This window comes from Mandrillus leucophaeus, unplaced genomic scaffold, assembly GCF_000951045.1.
Source record: "Mandrillus leucophaeus isolate KB7577 unplaced genomic scaffold, Mleu.le_1.0 Scaffold105, whole genome shotgun sequence".
Taxonomy (NCBI): Eukaryota; Metazoa; Chordata; class Mammalia; order Primates; family Cercopithecidae; genus Mandrillus; species Mandrillus leucophaeus.
This window is the reverse complement of record NW_012098654.1, coordinates 3,297,078-3,316,202: the sequence shown is the minus strand read 5'-3', so window position 1 is coordinate 3,316,202 and position 19,125 is coordinate 3,297,078. Positions and strand designations below refer to the sequence as shown.

Genomic DNA, 19,125 nt, shown 5'->3' with positions numbered 1-19,125 from the left:
GCCAGGATGGTCTCGATCTCCTGACCTTGTGATCCACCCGCCTCGGCCTCCCAAAGTGCTGGGATTACAGGCGTGAGCCACCGCACCCGGTGCAAATGTATCTTTAGAATAAATTTCAATAGGTGTTACTGTTGGAGAAACAGGTGAATATGTTTGTAATTTTGGTAGATGTTGCCCAGTTACTCTTTCTATAACACAATTGTGCCAGCTTATGTTTCTGTAAAACATAATGACAACCCTTTTCCCATAACCTGGCCAGCAGAGTGTTATCAACTTGGATATTTGTCAGTATGAACAATATATTCCTCATGTAACTTTAATTTGCATTTTTTCATTATGGTTTTATTCTTTACATTTCAATCTTTGACCCATTTAGAATCATTTCAGATCATTTTGAATCGTACAGTATGAAGTATAGATACAACTTAATTTTTTTTTAGATGACTTTCTAGGAATCTCAACAAACCCATTAAATAGTTTATCTTTCCCTGCTATTCTGTAATTTAATCTTTATTATGGACTAAATTCCTGAAACTAATTTTTAACTGGCTGACATTAACATGCTTTTATCCTTACAGTTACATGTAACTTTTTTCATACTTATTTACTGAGTTTTAAGTCTGGTTGTTTGTCAAAGTGGCTTTTAGTGACCAGTGTCTATGATTACGTATTTTTATAATTGGCACTAAAATTTTTCCAATCTTTTATCTAACCCCCCCCCCCCCCAAGCCTATAGAAAAGGTGCAGGTACAACACAGATAACTTTTTTTTTTTTCCCTGAAACCACTGGAGAATAAGTTGAAAAATAAATACCCCTTTACACTGATACATAATGGGTGTATGTTTCCCTCAAGGACATTTTCTCATATAGCCCTCAATTCAACAATCAAACCTAAAAATTAACATTAATAACGTTTTTACTGTCTAATCCTCAGACTCTGTACACATTTTGCCTTTTGTTTCAGTGCCTTTTGTAGGGAATGGATCTCATCAGAATTATAGGTTATATTTAGTTATGTTTCTTTAATCCTCTTCATTTTAGAGCAGTTCTTCAGTCTTCCCCTGATTTTCATGACCTGGACACTTTTGAAGATTGCAGCTCAGGTGCATTGTAGAATGTTTGTCAGGTTGCATTTGTGTGGTATTTCTTCATTATTAGATTCTGGTTCGGGATCTTTTCCTTGTACCTTGCCAAGCAGGGCACAATTTTGGTTCCTTCTGTTACTAGCATTCACTTTGATCACTTAAGATTGGGTTTACAAGGCCGAAAAGTTAATTAGAAGGTTACCTTTTAGAGGTGGGCACAGTGACCCAAGTCTGTAATCCCAGCTCTTTTGGAGGCCAAACTTGAGCCATCAGTTAGCGACCAGCCTGGACAACATAGTGAGACCCTGTCTCTGCAAAAAAAAAAAAAAAAAAAAAGAAAGAAAAAAAATTAGCCAGGTGTGGTGGCACAGGCCTGTAGTTCTAGCTACCTGGGAGTCTAAGAATGGGATGTTGAGGCTGCAATGAACGGTGATTGCACCAGTGCACTCCAGCCTGGACAGCAGAGCAAAACAGTGTCTTTAAAAAAAAGATTACTTTTTTCGTCCTTTGTTACTAGTGAATATTTTATGGAAAGGTGGTCTGTGACTATGAAAGTATCTGGTTATTTAGCAACTATTCACTTTATTCATTTACCAATATCAGCATGGATGCACGATTTCTGGTTTTCTTTGTAGTTTCTACTCTATTACTAACATTATGTGTTGATTCTCAAGTTGTTCTAGCAGAACTAGCCCAGCAGGCCTGTCCTTTCAGGCTGAGTTTTGTGTGTCTTTCACATTATTTGAGCACTTTCTTACTTTTTGGTATAAGTTATTTCAGGGTTCTCCTCCTCAGAGGCAACAATTGTTGCCAGCTTCCTGTATCTTTCCAGAGATACTTTATGGGCATATGTGTTGTGTATATGTGTATGTAAATTTTAGCATTTGCGAATTAGACTTTTAATTTTAGAAAGATTTTAATTTTTAATTTCGTGAATTAGACTTAATTGAAGTCTAATATATATTCATGAAAGAATAGACATGGTAAATAGAAAGCTCAGTGAATTTTCATATAGTGAACACATCTGTCTAACTTCTGGTATCAAGAAATAACATGTGTGCACTCCAGAGGTTACCCTTCTGACTTCTCCTAGCCACTAACTGCATAACTACTGCTATGAGCTCTACCATCACAGATTGGTTGTGTCTGTCTTTGTAGTTTGTATATAAAGGGAATTAAATGCAATATATATATGTTCGTGTCTGATTTTTTTGGCTCAGCATGTTGTGAAATTCATGTTTTTGTAAGTTGCAGTATTTTCATTTCTATATAATATTGCATTGTATAAATATACTGCAGTTGATCTAATTCTACTCTTGATGAATAGACATTTACAAAGATTTCAGCACATCTCCTTCAGTAATTGAACAAACAGATAAATCAGTAAGGATGTAGAATATTGAATAATGATTAAATGTGAATTGATTGTAATATATAGAACACCATTCCCAACAACTGCAAAAAATATGCATTCTTTTCAGGTGCTTATGTGATATTTATCAGAAATGACTATAGGCCGGGCGCAGTGGCTCACGCCTGGAATCCCAGCACTTTGGGAGGCCGAGGCGGGCGGATCATGAGGTCAGGAGATCGAGACCATCCTGGCTAACACGGTGAAACCCCATCTCTACTAAAAATACAAAAAGAAATTAGCCAGGCATGGTGGCGGGTGCCTATAGTCCCAGCTACTCAGGAGGCTGAGGCAGGAGAATGGCGTGAACCCGAGAGGCGGAGCTTGCAGTGAGCTGAGATTGTGCCACTGCACTCTAGCCTGGGTGACAGAGTGAGACTCCGTCTCAAAAAAAAAAAAAAAAAAAAAAAAGACTATATATAGATCATAGTCTTAACATATTTCACAGCATTGAAATCATACAGAACATGTTCTCTGACCATAATGCTACTAAGCTAGGAATCAAAACCAAAAGTAGTACCTGGGAAATACACAGATGTGTGCAAGGAACCCAGATTCTTCTAAGTAGTCTGTGGGTCAAATAAGAAATCACAGTGGAAATTAGAAAATATTTTGCAATGAATTATTAATGGAAATACAACACATTGATTGGGCACAGTGGCTCATGCCTGTAATCCCAGCATTTTGGGAGGCTGAGGTGGGAGGAGTGCTTGAGCCCAGGAGTTCAAGACCAGCCTGGGTAACATGGTGAAACCTGGTCTCTATAAAAAGTACAAAAATTAGCTGGGCATGGTGGCATTTTCTTGGAGTCCCAGCTACTCAGGAGGTGGAGGTAGGAGAGCTTGAGCCCAGGAGGTCAAGGCTGCAGTGACCTGTGACTGGGCCACTTGCACTCCAGCCTGGGTGAGAGTGAGACTGTCCAGAAATAAAAGGCAACACATCACAGTTAATGGCTTTATCTAAAACCATGCTTAGACATAAACTTTTTTAGCCTTTCATATGTATTTAAATTACTTAGTAAGACACTGTGAACCACATTTTACCAATACCAAAATTTGAAGACTTAGTGGTGTCACCAAACATTCAGAGTAATTTAAATAATTTGAATTGAAAAGTTTTATGTTTGTAAACATATATAGGAATACTTCTTACAACCAAGGTTGTAATGGTGGAAAACTGGAAATGACGCAGATGTCTACTGTCAGGAATATGTATGAACGCAGTGTGATGTGCTGTATATGAAGGTAATACATGTCACTTAAAATAAGTGAACTAGGGCGTGAATGGATCATGTAAGCATAATGCTGAACGAACAAAGCATAGAAGAACTCAAAGAGTCTAGTTGATGTACAGTCATTTATGTACAGTATAAAAACATGCAAAATAATACCTTATGTATTTTTAGTTATATGTATATATTAAGTAAAAGCATGAAGTACTGGATGGGAATGATCGGTGAATTCAAGGTGGTAGTTGCCTGTGGGGTGTAGGCAGGTTGCACAGGCAGCTTCTTTAGGTTCGGTCATGTTGTTACTGCTTTAGGTATGTTTGGTACAGATGGTTCTGTTAATGTTTATGCCTTTCTGCCTGTCAAATATTTCCTAATAAAATTTTAAAAAGAAAAATAAGAGAGATAATAAAGTAGAGCCACCTTTGGGAGTTTTCATGGACAAGCTCAAGGGAGCAAGCAAGACATTTGGGTTTCCTCCTAGGTCCTGTAGGTAGAGAAACTGGTGTATGGAATCATTAGGGTTATTTAAACCCATCTCGGTGTATGAAGTATCAGGTCACAATACAGTTTTTCCTGCTATCTTGAAGTACTTTTGAGAAGACCACTAATTTTAAGGAAAATAATACCCAAAGAGATTAAATAACAGTGTAAGTAAATGTTACTTGCCTAGGATTTATGGTTACCAAGTGGCAGATTTCATTCATCATAACTTTTTAAAAGCACTTAACCATTATTTGATGTTTTAGAGGAGTGAGGTGGGGGAATTGGTAAGGGGTCTTCTCCTCCATTGAAATGGAAGTTCTACCAGGACTGGGACTTCCTGTTTTTCCCACTTCTGTATCCTCAGCGACCATCTCCAGAGCAGTGTCTGGTGCCTAGCAGATGCTCAGTAAATATTTCTTATATAGTTTGAGGAAAGTATATCTCAGATCTAATTTGAAATTATTTTTGTTTATTTTTATATCAGTTGTCACCAAAACTGTTCTATGTTCTAGGAATTTCCTGAGACCATATTACATCTCAGCCCAGAAGTTTTATCTAGCCAATTACTTGATTTAAAGATCATGGGATTCCTGTCTATAGTATTCTCTAGCAATAGATGGAAGAGTCACGGTGGACTCCGAATTGTTTTTCTCCATATTAACTTCTCTGCGAGCTAAAATGGAGGAAAGAAGTTAGATTAGAATATTGTTTTTCTATCAACACTGGCACCCAAAGCCTTTTCATCACAGCAAATGTTGATTCTGTAATGGAAGTTGGTCTTTTTGTGGTAATGAGGATGTTGCCTATCTTGATTTTGGTGGAGGTTACACAACTCTATACGTTTGTCAAAACTAGTTGAAACTGTAAAATGAGCTAATGTTATTGTGCGTATATAAATTATATCTCAATAATTAAGATAAACCAAAACAAGAAACAAAACCCAAAAGTTGAAACTTGTTTTTGAAAAAAGATGACAAGAGATTTTAAAGGAAGGGGTCTTACTGCAGAAGATATGAACATTTCCGTATGTTGTTGTTGGTGCTTGAACGTGGTGCAGAATCTCTTTGACAGAAATTACCCTATTTTAAAATGAATTGTGGCTCCAGTCACATGTTCTTTGATTTTCTTTCTTTCTTTTTTAAAGCAGCATTTTCCCAGCTCAGCTCACACTTGACTGAATACACTGGTCGATTATTTGGGGATTAACTAAGGCTTCTCATTTCCTGCTTTCCATTTCTCCTCTCCAGCAGGCCAGTGGGCCTTTCTTGTCTGGCATGTGCACCGAGATAAGCTAGCAGAGCTTGTTTGTGTTAGAAAAGTGGTTGTAGATGCAGCGGTTATAAATAGACTAACTAGTCTTAAAGGTTACCATCTTTGTTTTGGTTTAAGTTAAAGGAAGAGAAGAAATAATTAAGATATTTAAGATAAGACAGACTGATTTACATAAACCAGGAAAGTATAATTTTTTAGTGTTCCTGCTGATTTTCCCTTTTCTTACCTAACTATTTGAATTTCTTTATTGGTAAGTTGCTGGCTGTACTTGGATTCCTATTATGTAGGCCAACTTTGAGTCAGTAATTTCTAAAATTGTGTCTCTAGTGCTTCTTAAAAGTGCAAATATTTGTGTTGCTAAAAGTTACTGTGTTACCAACTCTACACTCACAGTTTAATTCAGACAGCAGTGGTACAAAAAGCATATCACCAGGAGAGGGAGGAATATTGCTAGATTCACATAAATTAGGTATATTAGTCATTATAAAGGATATGATTTAATATAACATTGTAAGCTAATATCTTTCTTTTTCTTAAAGATTTTGTTTAATGTTGCCAGTTTTCTCAGATAGGAAGCAGAATCATTCTTGAAATGGCCAGAAAGTTGCCTGGAATTGCGGAAATTATCTAGGTTATTATTTTCTGTGTGCTTTCAGCTTCAAGGGTTCACCGTTTTTTTAAAGTAGTATATAGCTTTTTAATGTAGACAAATACATACTTGTTTGAATCAAGCTTTAAATATTTCTTTTATATCATGAGCTCAGTGTTTGGAAAGAAAGATACCTTAAATTTGACAATGAGAGCTTCCTGTTTAGATTTTCTTCTTGTATAACTTCTGCTCTCTACTGGAATGTCTGGAATGTTTGGTTGCATAAATAGTAATGAAATCTTTTTTAATAGTATCTGACATCTAATGATTTTGTGCTTTGAAATCTCTGGTCATGGTGCTGTTTTGGGAGCATACTTTTCATTTAAATGACTGTGTCTAAAACAGAGGACACCTGGAGCCATCTGTGCAGCTTGTCGACTTCATTTCAGAGACCAGCCGTTCTTAACTATGGTCCAGGGGTCTGTAGGGTTGAACTGTTTTCATAATGATACCAAAACATCTTTTGTTTTTTGTTTTCACTGTCATTCTCTCAAGAGTGTACAGTGCATTCCACAGAAGGCTAAATGATGTGTGATATAGCTCAACAGATTGAATACAGAAGCAGAAGCAGATATGGGAATCTGTTTTCTTATTAAGCCAGAAGTAAAAGAGATTTACGGAAAAAAAAGTGTTACTCATTTCCTACATTTTGTTGATTCTAAAAACTGTAGTTATTTGTGTTATAATTATGTTAACACGAGCATGTAGTAGGTTTATTACTGTTACTCTTAATGAATTCATAAATTACAAAAAAATTATTATTTTTATTATTTTTACTTTTATTTTTTTTGAGATTGAGTCTCACTCTGTCACCAGGCTGGAGTGCAGTGGCGCGATCTCAGCTCACTGCAACCTCTGCCTCCCAGATTCAAGTGATTCTCCTGCCTCAGCCTCCCAAGTAGCTGGGACTACAGGTGTGTGCCACCACACCCAGCTAATTTTTGTATTTTTACTAGAGATGGGTTTTTAACGTGTCGGCCAGGGTGGTCTTGATTTCTTGATCTCACGATTTGCCCACCTCGGCCTCCCATAGTGCTGGGATTACAGACGTGAGTCACTGTGCCCATCCAAAATTTATTTAAACAGTTAATTATTTTTGTTAAAATGGAGTCTCGCTCTGTCGCCTGGCTGGAGTGCAGTGGCGTGATCTCAGCTCACTGCAACCTCCACTTCCCCAGTTCAAGCGATTCTCCTGCCTCAGCCTCCTGAGTAGCTGGGACTACAGGCGCCCGCCACCATACCCAGCTAATTTTTCTATTTTTAGTAGAGATGGGGTTTTACCATGTTGGCCAGGATGGTCTTGATCTCTTGACCTCGTGATCTGCCTGCCTCAGCCTCCCGAAGTGCTGGGATTACAGGCGTGAGCCACCGCGCCCAGCCAGAAATTTTTTTATTTTTAAATACAGTAAATATTGATAAGATATAACCCTTGTTCTCTGACTCTTTAATAATTTTTAAGAATCTAAGGAATCTTGAAGCTTAAGATGTTTGAGAGGTCCTTCTGTAAAAGGTGTATTGAGTCAATAAAATGTTTTCTTTTTTTTTTTAGACAGGGTCTTGCTCTGTCGCCAGGCTGGAGTATGGCAGTGCCATCACAGCTTGTTGCAACCTTGAGCTCTTGTGCTCAAGAGATCCTCCCTCCTCAGTCTCCAGAATAACTGGGACTACAAGAGCATGCCACCATGCCTGTCTCATTTTTAAATTTTTTGTAAAGACAGAGTGTCACTTTGTTGCCCAAGTTGGTCTCAAACTACTGGGCTCAAGCAGTCTTCATGCCTCTGCCTTCTAAAGTGCTGGAATTGCAGTCATGAGCCACTGTGCCAACCTCAGGGAAATACCGTGGTAGCTCATCATCGGTTTTTAATTGTAAACTCTCTGTCATGTATCTTTAATCATAAGTTGGTAACTCTTACTTGTAAAATAATGTGATGTTAAATAATGTGAGAGATTCAATTTGTGAAATTTCTAGAGAATTTTGGGAGCCTACAGCCCAGATTTTCCCCACCCTTTCTTTGACATCCTGCTCATTACTGCAAAGTCTGACCCCACCTTTGATGTGTGTGGTTGAGCTCTATAACTTTTCTGGCTATGTCACGTATAAGAAGTCATTAATTCCCTCACAATGAATAATGTTACTGCCATCACCACCATCACCAAACAACAACCAAAGTATTATTACAAAAATTCAAATTTCATGGTATTTGTACTCTTTTTTTTTTTTCCTTAAAGCAATTTAATGGAATGTTTAAAGCTTTAGTAGGGATTAAGGGAGAATTTGACAATTTCTTATTACACTCGCTATGAATAGCTATTTTTTTCTTCCTTTATGGGAGAAATCCTTTGGACCAAAGAGAAAATTTGTGCTTCTGTGTTGATCTGATAAAACCATAGCTGCTGGGAGAATACTGTTTAGAATGGGATTCATTTTTGTTTGGTCAGCAGATTTTGGAGGTCCAAGTGTAGGATTTTAATTTATCTGCGAAATTTCATGTTACCAAATTGACCCTTCAAAACTGAACTTTTAAAGCTGAGTCTGACATTTAGTATTTGTCAGTGTATTAGAGTTCTCCAGAGAGACAGAACCAATTGGCTGGCTGACTGGCTGGATAGAAAGATAGACAGATGGATGGACAGACAGATAAGAGGGGATTTATTATGGGAATTGTCTCACTCCATCATAGAAGCTAAGTCCTATGATAGCCATGTCTTAGTCTTTTTTTCTGAATACCTGAGACTGGGTAATTTATAAAGAAAATAAATGTATTATAGTTCTGGAGGCTGTGAAGTCCAGGTCAAGGGACTGTATCTGGTTGGCCTCTGGGGAGGGCTTTGTGCCGTGCCATAATGTGGTAGAAGGCATCCAGGACAATAGGGCTCACATGAGAAAGCCAAGCTCGCTTTTATAAGAGGACTCACTCTTGTGATAAGTTATTAACCTGTGAACGCATCAATGAATTAGTGAGTTATCAGGCTCCTTATGATCTAATCACCTCTTAAAGGCCTCACTTGTTCATACTTTTACACTGGGGATTAAGTTTCAGCCTGAGTTTCTGAGGGTGACAACATTCAGACCATTGCAGGCCATCTGCAAGCTGGAGATGCGGGGAAACTGATAGTGTGGCTCAGTTCAAGTTCAAAAGCCTCAGAACCAAAGGAACCTATAGTACAACTCTGTCTGAGGCTGAAGGCCAGAGAACCTGGGGGGCCAATGGTGTGAGTCCTCAGTCCAAAGACTGGAGGACCTAGAGATCTGATGCCCAAAGGTAGAAGGAGAAGGATGTCTTAGCTACTGGAGAGAGAGCAAAGTTTCCCTTTCCCTGCTGTTTTTGTTCTATTCTGGCCCCAAGCCCATTAGATGCTGTCCCACCCACATTGAGGGCAGATCTTCCCATGCAGGATACCATCTGACACACTAGTCTTCTCTAGGAACACCTGTATAGACACACCCAGAAATAATGCTTTACCAACTATCTAGCTGTCCCTTAATCCAGTTCAGATACCTGATATTAACCCCCACAGTCAGGTTGAAGTACGTGGTGGGATACTTTTGGGGAGCTACATAAGTGCTCTTTAGTTTGCTATGTCTGTCTGTATGTGCTAAGTCCCCTTTACGTATAGTTTATCTCTCTCTGTGTGTGTGTGTGTGTGTGTGTGTGTGACATTAAGGACAATAGGGTTATCTAGTTACCTAGCCTTGTAGATTACAGGTGAGGGCAAGAAGTATAAATATTCCCAAGGTTTTACCTGCACTTACTTTTGGCCTCTCTGCTGCAAACAAATACAAGAGTGAATTGTCTGAAAGTTTCAGTGTTCATACACAATATAATCCTAAGTAGAAAATCCTCAATGAGTTTTGACTCCTTAGCTAGCATTTCAGAGATGATTTAGTTTTCATGTACTGTTTTAGTTCCTACCAAAATATTGGTTGACTTTTCTCCATATTAAAGTGTAAAAATAATTTAAGAGGCAGTAGTTTAACAAACAAGGCATCATCAAGAAACAGTGGTTTTGAAATTATTGCTGATCATCTGAGCCTGTGCTTCAGTACATTCATAGTTACATCATCTTTCTGAGTATTTGTATGTAGCCAGTTATTTGTATATCTTGATTGTAAACACTGTAAAAAGTCATCTGCCCTCTTACCATTTCCCCTTCATGCTTCAACATCTGATAGAAGGTGATTTAAATCTTTTCACACAGACCCAGATGCTGATGTTATCTTTTGACAACAGTCTTTTGGATTGAATACCACTCATAGGTTTTGAAAATGAGCCCGTAACCTTGATCCTAGTGCCTACAAGCAGTAAGCAGCCTAGTCGGATGGTTGTGGCCATGGTCTGCTGCTGTTTTTTCATCTACTTACTTTTCTTTAAAAATTCATTATGCCAGTTCTGACTGGGTGCAGTGCCTCACACCTATAATCCTAGCACTTTGGGAGGCCGAGTTGGGCAGATCACAAGGTCTGGAGATCAAGATCATCCTGGTTAACATGATGAAACCCCATTTCTACTAAAAATACAAAACATTATCTGGGCATGGTGGCATGTGCCTGTAGTTCCAGCTATTCAGAAAGCGAAGGCAGGAGAATCGCTTGAACCCGGGAGGCGGAGGTTGCAGTGAGCCGAGATCGTGCCACTGCACTCCAGCCTGGGTGACTGAGTGAGACTCTGTCTCAAAAAAAAAAATAAATATTATTCCAGTTCTGAGCAGACCCCTCCAGTAGTCTGCTCTATACTGGGTGTACCAGTAGTTCCAGGTACACCTGTTTGGAAATGCTAATAAATGTGACGTTACCACCAACAGGATTCTGTGTCCCATCTAATTTTTGTTTTCTGTTTTTTTTTTTTTTTTTTTTTTTTTTGAGATAGAGTCTTGCTCTGTCGTCTAGGCTGGAGTGTAGTGATGCCATCTCAGCTCACTGCAACTTCCGCCTCCCTGGTTCAAGCAGTTCTCTGCTTCAGCCTCCCGAGTAGCTGGGATTACAGGCAGTCGCCACCACACCCAGCTAATTTTTGTAGTTTTAGTGGGGACGGGGTTTCATCATCTTGGCCAGGCTGGTCTTGAACTCCTGACCTCGTGATTCACCTGCCTTGGCCTCCCAAAGTGTTGGGATTACCGGTGTGAGCCACCGCGCCTAGCCTGGGTATTTTATTTTGTTTTATTTTTCCCCTGCCTGCCCCTCGTTTTAAGGTATTTTAGAAATGAGAGTAGTGTGGCCACCTGAGGGGAGCTGTGCCACAGCCGTGGTCCTTCCACAGGTGAGTTCAGGCACCACTGAGAATGGATGTAGAAGACGACCCTATGGATTTTTAGGTCTGTTCAGCCCCAGCCCTACACTAAAATACACCGAGGTTGGAAGAAGGTGTTCCAGGATCAAACAAGAGTGGATACTTGTCAATGGCAATAAGAAATTTACTTGCCCTCACTTTGCCCTCTCAAAATGAAACAAAATGTTTAATGACTCAGTGCCATTTGGGAGATGTGTACAGCATGGTGTGATTATAAAGTATATTCAGAGTCCTTTCTTTCCCCTGAGAAAAGTCTGTGGAGTCAGTATTTCAGCTTTTCTCCTTACCCACTGGTCCCCATGTCCGAGCAGAACCCTGGTGTACATGAACCTTGATGGCCTGAGGCCTGGTGGTATACTCTGCTTTAGGTTTTTCTATACCTCTTTCCTGGCATTATGGAGCTGTAATGGCTATAAAGTTATACAGATAATATATATAGATATGTAAAATTCTTTTTTAAAATTTAAAAAAAATTTTTTTTATTTTTTAGACGGAGTCTGGCTCTTGTCACCTAGGCTGGAGTGCAATGGCACGATCTCAGCTCACTGCAACCTCGGCCTCCCAGGCTCAAGCGATTCTCCTGTCTCAGCCTCCCTAGTAGCTGGGATTACAGGCATGGGCCGTCATAGATATGTAAAATTCTTAGAGCCTTTTTGTTTGTTTCGTTTTGAGACAGAGTTTCGCTGTTGTTACTCAGACTGGAGTGCAGTGGCATGATCTCCTTTCACTGCAACCTCCACCTCCTGGGTTCAAGCCGTTCTCCTGCCTCACTCAGCCTCTCAAGTAGCTGGGATTATAGGCACCCACCACTATGCCCAACTAATTTTTGTATTTTTAGTAGAGATGGGGGTTTTGCCATGTTGATCAGGCTGGCCTTGAACTCCTGACCTCAGGTGATCCACCTGGCTCTGCCTCTCAAAGTGGTAGGATTACAGGCCTGCACCACTGTGCCCGGCCATTCTTAGAGTCTTATGTTAAGTAGGGTAGAGGCTTGAAATATTACAAGATATTTCCTATCTAATTTCATTTTTAAAATTTCATTTTGTTGTAAGTTGACATTTTATAATTGTATATACGTATGGAGTACAAAATGATGTATGATTCATTAATACAATGTAGAATAATTAAATCAAGCTAGTTAAGATACCATCACCTCAATTACTTACAATTTTTTATAATGAGAACGTTTGAAATTTACTCTTACCAATTTTGAAATGTACAATACAGGTATTAACTATATTAATCATGTTGTGCAGTTGATCTTTTTAAAAACCCAGTTATTCTTCTTTACTGAGATTTTGTATCCTTTGACCATTAGCTCCCCCGTCCCCCACTGCCCAGCCTCTGTAACCACTTCTCTTCGCTTCTATGAGTTGGGTTGTTTGAGTCCACATGTAATAAGTAAGCACATGTGGTATTTGTCTTTCAATTCCTGGCTTATTTATTTAACTTAGGATAGTATTCTCTAGTTCCATTCATGTTGTTGCAGATGACAGGAGTCTTCTTTTTTAAAGGCTGAATAGTAGTCCATTGTGTGTGTGTGTGTGTGTGTGTGTGTGTGTGTGTGTGTGTGTGTATATCTCTCACATTTTCTTTATCCATTCATTGTTGATAGGAACTGAAGTTGATTCCCTAACTTGTTTATTGTGAATAAACTTGGGAGTGCAGGCTTCTCTTTGACAGACTGATTTTAAATCTTTTGGTAAATTCCCAGAAGTGGGATTCCTGGATCTAATTTCATTTTAATTGAATTAAATTTAATTTCAGACATTTATCCACAAAGTTGGGTAACTATGACTGGTACAGAAAGCTTATCTTTAGTTTTGATTTGCCTGTGTAAATAAATACAGGTTGAGCATCTCTAATTTAAAATCTCTCACTTTTTGAGTGCTGACATGACACCGTAAGTAGAAAATTCCACATCTGACCTTTGTGACAGGCTGCATATGTTATTAAAATGTTTTATATACTTATCCTGAGGCTATGTGTATGAGGTTTATATGAAACATAAATGAATTTTGTGTTTAGACTTGGGTCCCATCACCAAGATGTCTCATTATGTATACCCAAAGATTCCAAAATCTAGAAAATTCTGAAATCAGAAACACCTCTGGTCCCAGGTATTTTGAATGAGCGGTTACTCAGTCTGTATCTGGAGTTAGCTTTGACCTTTGAAGAAGAGTGATCTTTGACCCCATTGTCTGTCCCTACCCTTCTCCCTTGAAGTCAGGAATGATTGAAGCCGTTATCACTATGTCCCCAGGGTCTTAGCTAAGGTGACAGTCTAACAGTCATTGTCCTGTAGGTGGAGGTGGACTCAACAGGCGGAGTTAATGCCTCTTTAAACCGGTTAGTGAGCGCACTTGAAGGGAGATGGTGATGTCTCCAGGAGACAGTTTTTCCCCCTCTGTATACTTAATTAGTATGCTGACTACCAATTAAAAGTTGTATGTATACATTTCTGAGTTATACAGTAAACTTCTAATGTTCAGACAGCTCTTAACCTTATTATCACCATGTTGTGGAAATGCATGAAAAGTTTCTTCAGAAAGTATCTTTTTAAGCCCTACAGTGCACACATGTTAGCCACTTCACCCCAAATTTCTGGAGAAACTTGGTGGGCTGTATTGGCTTACTTAAAGTAAGAATTTTGATCTGATTTCACTTGGTTCTGAATCAAGAGCCCCCATTACTGAGCAGTTAAAAAATATGCAGGAAGTTATCCTCTTCTCTCTAGCAGATTGTTTTGACTTGGCAAAGTTATTTATTTGCTAATATCCATCTTGGTACTCTGTTGAGGCTGTCTTTGGCCTTGATGTCCCTGTCACATTTGATAACACAGAGGGACAGGAGTGGTCTGTTTTGGAGGCTTTGGGGACCTGATGATCCCTGCTGTGAGCTGGTGGCAGGTATCATTAGCTAGCGATCAATGGGACAAAGAAGCTCTTTCCTCTGCATCGTAGGTGAGTAGGTGAATTTACGGTTGTTCCATCTGGCTTGCAGGCCGCCTCTGTTTGAAGGACTCTCTCTCTGCCCTTGTCCTATTGGCATTTATGAACTCTCCAGATACCCCCTTGATTATTATTACTATTTTCATGTTGTGGAAAAACATTGTCTTGAGGCTGATATTAAGAATGTTTCTGGGAAAGACTCAGGCTATTTAAATCGATAAAACACTAAATTAGTAATCATGAAAGATCTACAGGAAAGGAAGTTTCCATCTTGGCATTAGACCCTGTGTCTGTGTTTGGGCAGACTGTGTTGTGTGTTGCTGATGACAACACAGTTGCCCTTCAACAGAAACCTTTTCTTGGCCTTTCCTGTCTCCATTGCCTTCCTTTTCCCCTAGTCTACCCCTTGTCAGTTATCTAGTTCTGAGTGTTTCATTTCAGTTATTTTAAATTTGTTAAATCTGAATACTATTGTCTGATATTCAAAGATGTGTAGAAATCTTTGCTATTCTGCTCCTAAATAGCTACCATAAGGATCTGTCTTTTTTCTAAGCCCAGATTTGGGGGATGGATTTTGTCCTCTATTAATCTCCTTAAATCAACATATATTCTTCATTTCAAGAGAAATCTAGCCAGGGATATGGAAGAATCCATATTTTAGCCCAGAAACAACTCCTCTCGCCCTTTTTTTTTTTTTTTCTCACAGAGCCAACCTTATTGTAAGCAGATTGGATGTGCTCCTGTTTAGTGGCTTAAAACATAGCAAGATGTCTACCTCTACAAAAAAATTTTAAAAATTAGCTGGGTGCTTGTTTTCCTACTTAACTCAGGAGGCTGAGGCAGGAGGATCACTTTGAGCCTGGGAGGTCGAGGCTGCAGTGAGCCATGATGGTGCCATTGCACTCCAGCCTGGGTAACAGAGTGAGAACTTGTCTCTAAACAAACAAACTGGTGAGAAGTTATTTACTTCCCAGTGGGCTCCTCTTACTATTCAGAAGTATACCCTAGGGTGCTTTCACACAGGAAGCTCACTTCCCTCTTGATTCCACATTCTGTTTAAAATACATTATTTATAAACATTTTGACGTTTATGTCATTGTTAAATTATATTGCTAGTAAAAAGTGAGGCTTAATTGTTAAGAAATTCTTGATAAGCCTCTAGAATTGTTGGAAAAGTGAAGACATTTTCCTCTTAATTTGCTGTATGACTTATTTTTATATTGCTATTACTAACATAATTTTGAATCTTAGAAAAGCAAAACCTTTAAGTGACCTCTTTTCTATCTTGGCTACTCTCTTTTTTCTGTAAAACAGTGATAGTAATATCTAACATTTATTGAGCTCATCAGCTTGCTTTATATTAGTTTATTTAATCCTCACAACCGAATAAGGTAGAAACTTGGTTTTCTCCCATTTTGTATATGAGAGCATTGAGGCTTGGAGAAGTTACTTGCCCGAAGTCACATAGCTTAGTAAGTTGCAGAGCCAGGATTCAAACCCAGACAGTTTTGCTTGAATCACATGATCTCTAAATTCATGTCTGGCTTTAATTTTCTGTGATTTTGACCAAAATTCTTTGACTAGTGAGTAGTAGGAAATAGATGATTACCTGTGTCTTAACTTTCGAGCAATACTTCTGTGTCTGAGGTAGCTTTGGGAACACTTACTCAGGGAGGGGATGCTCTTTTCTCCCTCATATAGCAGTGGCCAGCTTCCCCTGAAGGTGACATTTTAATTTGTAAACCTTCTTTAGGATGGCACTGTTAGCCAGTGCCATTGCACAGATACAGAGAAAAAATTAGAGATTCTCCCACAGCATCATTTTATCTACTTGGTTTTGTTTGAGGAAGAAATCTAGATGTAAACATGTAAGAATGGAAAGAGAACATAGAAACAATTTTGTTCCATCCCTAAGAGGGTTGGGGGACTCCACTAAGGTTGCAACTAGCAGTTGCAGACTGAACTGCAATCCTAGATTACCTAATTTTAATCTAGTACCTGCTGAAACCACACATTGCCTCCCTTTATAATAGACTTTTAATTTATAATTAAGTTACTGGCCTATTTAGAAAGATTGTGGATATTACAGCTACTTAAATTTGTTCCAAATTGTTGTTTACTTCCAGTCTACCTTTGTGTGTTTTGTGTGTGGAATTGATTGTGAAGTCTTTGTAGCACAATGCTGCCACTCCCTGGTTATTGCATAGTACTGCATTGGGGAATCCAATAGTTCTTTCACTGCCATTGTAAAGTATAATATTAGGATTCATACATCTAGGTACAAATAAACGAAAGCAGTGATTTATTTGTGTGTGTAATCAGTAGGTATTCCTACATCATAAGATAACATAGATATTGTACCTCAAAAGATCACCAGTATGCCTGGCTTGGTTCTGAAAAATAGACATTGTACAAATTTGAGTTACTATATCTAAAAGGTATTTCTGTTGCCCTTCAGGTTTTCAGACATCTTAAATGTGTTTCAGAAATACATAGACTGGTAGATTTTAAAACATTGTTGTGTTTACTTTGAAACAGCACATTTTTGGCTGGTGTGGTGGCTCATGCTTGACATCCCAGCACATTGGGAGGTTAAAGCGGGTGGATGGATCATTTGAGGTCAGGAGTTCCAGACCAGTGGGGCCCACATGGTCAAAACCTGTCTCTACTAAAAATACAAAAATAGCTGGGCATGATGGCACACACCTATAATCCCAGCTACTTGGGAGGCTGAGGCAGGAGAATCATTTGAATCTAGGAGGTGGAGGTTGCAGTGAGCTGAGATCATACCACTGCACTCCAGCCTGGGTGACAGAGTGAGGCTCCTTCTCAAAAAAAATAAAAATAAATAAATAAATAAAACCACATCTTCACATTTGAGTTCTGTTGAAACTTGTGGCAATTGTTATCTTTCTGATTCTTTAAATGGCTTTTAAGTGTCTTTTAGCAAAGGTTTTTTGGAACTTTCCTAGTAGTGTTTTAGTGTTGGCTATATTTGTGACTGCTCGTTAAAGCAGAAAGTATCTTCTTTCATTAATGAGGGCTCTTTTATCATGTTTTAGGATTTAGGCACCCCCTTTATAAACATGAGGCATTTCTTGAATTTTAGCTCTCATTCATTACTGACCAGCGGGACTGTGATGAGAACGTAGAGGCTGCTGAAAGGAATGGTATTCCATTCACCTTGGAGAATTCTGTTAAGGCCACACATGGGTTGGAAAAGTATTTTAGGAGGCCGCAGGAAACCTCAGTGCGCTCCCTGTTGAGCTATTTCTTGACCAGGCACAGAGATGATCTTTTGCAAACTGTAGCCCTATAACTTGCTAATGGAAGGGCAATATTTGATCCTTTATTCTCAGAACAAACTGGGAACAAAATTAACTTTTAGGGATAACATAGTTCAGTGTCCTATAAACATTTACAGGATCATTTATGTGATCATCATAAACTCTTCATTATTCACAAATAGTTATATACAAGATGTTCTATTACCTGGAGATTCGGAAATAAATGAGATGAGGTCTCTGGACTCATAGTACCTTCATCACCACCCATTCTTCGCTATATTCATTTGGCACATAACAGTATCTGTGGCTAAAAAGTGGGAGGAGAATCTAATTTAGTTTGGGTAATAGGCAAACCTTGGAGAAGAGATTATTTTGTGCCAGGCCTTGCTGGGTAAGTTCTTTCTAGCCTATTGCCCTTAATGAGCCTTGACAGTATGCTAACATTGACTCTAAATATTTACCAAAATGATTAAAGATTAAAATAGAAGGATATATTCATATAGTATTATATAGTTAATGTTAAATAAAACTGTAATATTGAATGGATTAGTTACTCAAACTGGGGAGATAAACAGATTCGAGACTGGTCTCCTTTTGTTTCCTGAAATAAGCAGTTTAGAGGAGTAAGGTGAGAGGGATCTATTGACGGGTGTTTTTAAAAAATAAAATTTGACCTCATAACTGACTTACGTATTATTGTGGTCCTGATGGTAATTGTGTCTCTCCCTACCTACCTGTCCACCCGTTTACAGGGGCTTTTGTCATGGGTATGATATGCACTTGTGGCCACCTGAAATCCTGTTCCTAATGCTGTTAGATTTTCCTTTTCAGAGTAAGAGGGACCATCTCCTCATGAACGTCAAATGGTACTACCGTCAGTCTGAGGTCCCAGATTCTGTGTATCAGCATTTGGTTCAGGATCGACATAATGAAAATGGTAAATATGTCCTTCTGGTTTGATTCATGTATTTCTTAGCTTTGGGCAATGTTCTTTCTAAAGACATTAATTAAATGAAGATAACTTTTTAAAAAGTGGATTTTTGAATGTTGGTAGGCCTTATGCTTGACGATTCACATTGGTTACCCATTAGTCACGTGAGGTGGGTCTGTCCCTCTCCAGTTCCAGATGAGGAAACTGAGGTTGAGCGATGCTAAGGACGTTGCTGGGGCTGTGCATCCTCTAAATGGCAGTGCTGGCGCTGGCATCAAACTTTGCCTGGCCCTGATCCTGCTGCACTCTTCTCACAGTCAACAAACCAGTGAAAAACAACTTGGAAGAATGATATTCTTTTTTATCTTGCTGGGTGTTTTTTTTTTTTTTTTTTTTTTTCTTTAGTAGAGACAGAGAACCTCCGTTAAAGCAAGGATGGTCTAGTTCCTTGTTAAAAATATTATTTTTAGTGGAAGCTGTGTGATTTCACTCCATTTTGTAATATTTAGCAAGAAAAATAAGATGGACAGGATCAC

The 19,125-nt window shown here is 38.8% G+C and overlaps 1 protein-coding gene across 2 annotated transcripts in view; it reads left to right on the top strand.

Annotated features, from left to right (window-relative positions):
- Nucleotides 1–19,125, top strand: part of RERE (arginine-glutamic acid dipeptide (RE) repeats) — a 542,692-nt gene that overhangs the window by 294,637 nt on the left and 228,930 nt on the right. For both annotated transcript variants that reach the window (XM_011981501.1, XM_011981508.1), the window contains one exon: nucleotides 18,490–18,595. In XM_011981501.1, the coding sequence (XP_011836891.1) occupies nucleotides 18,490–18,595 (106 nt within the window). The remainder of the gene's footprint in view (nucleotides 1–18,489; nucleotides 18,596–19,125) is intronic.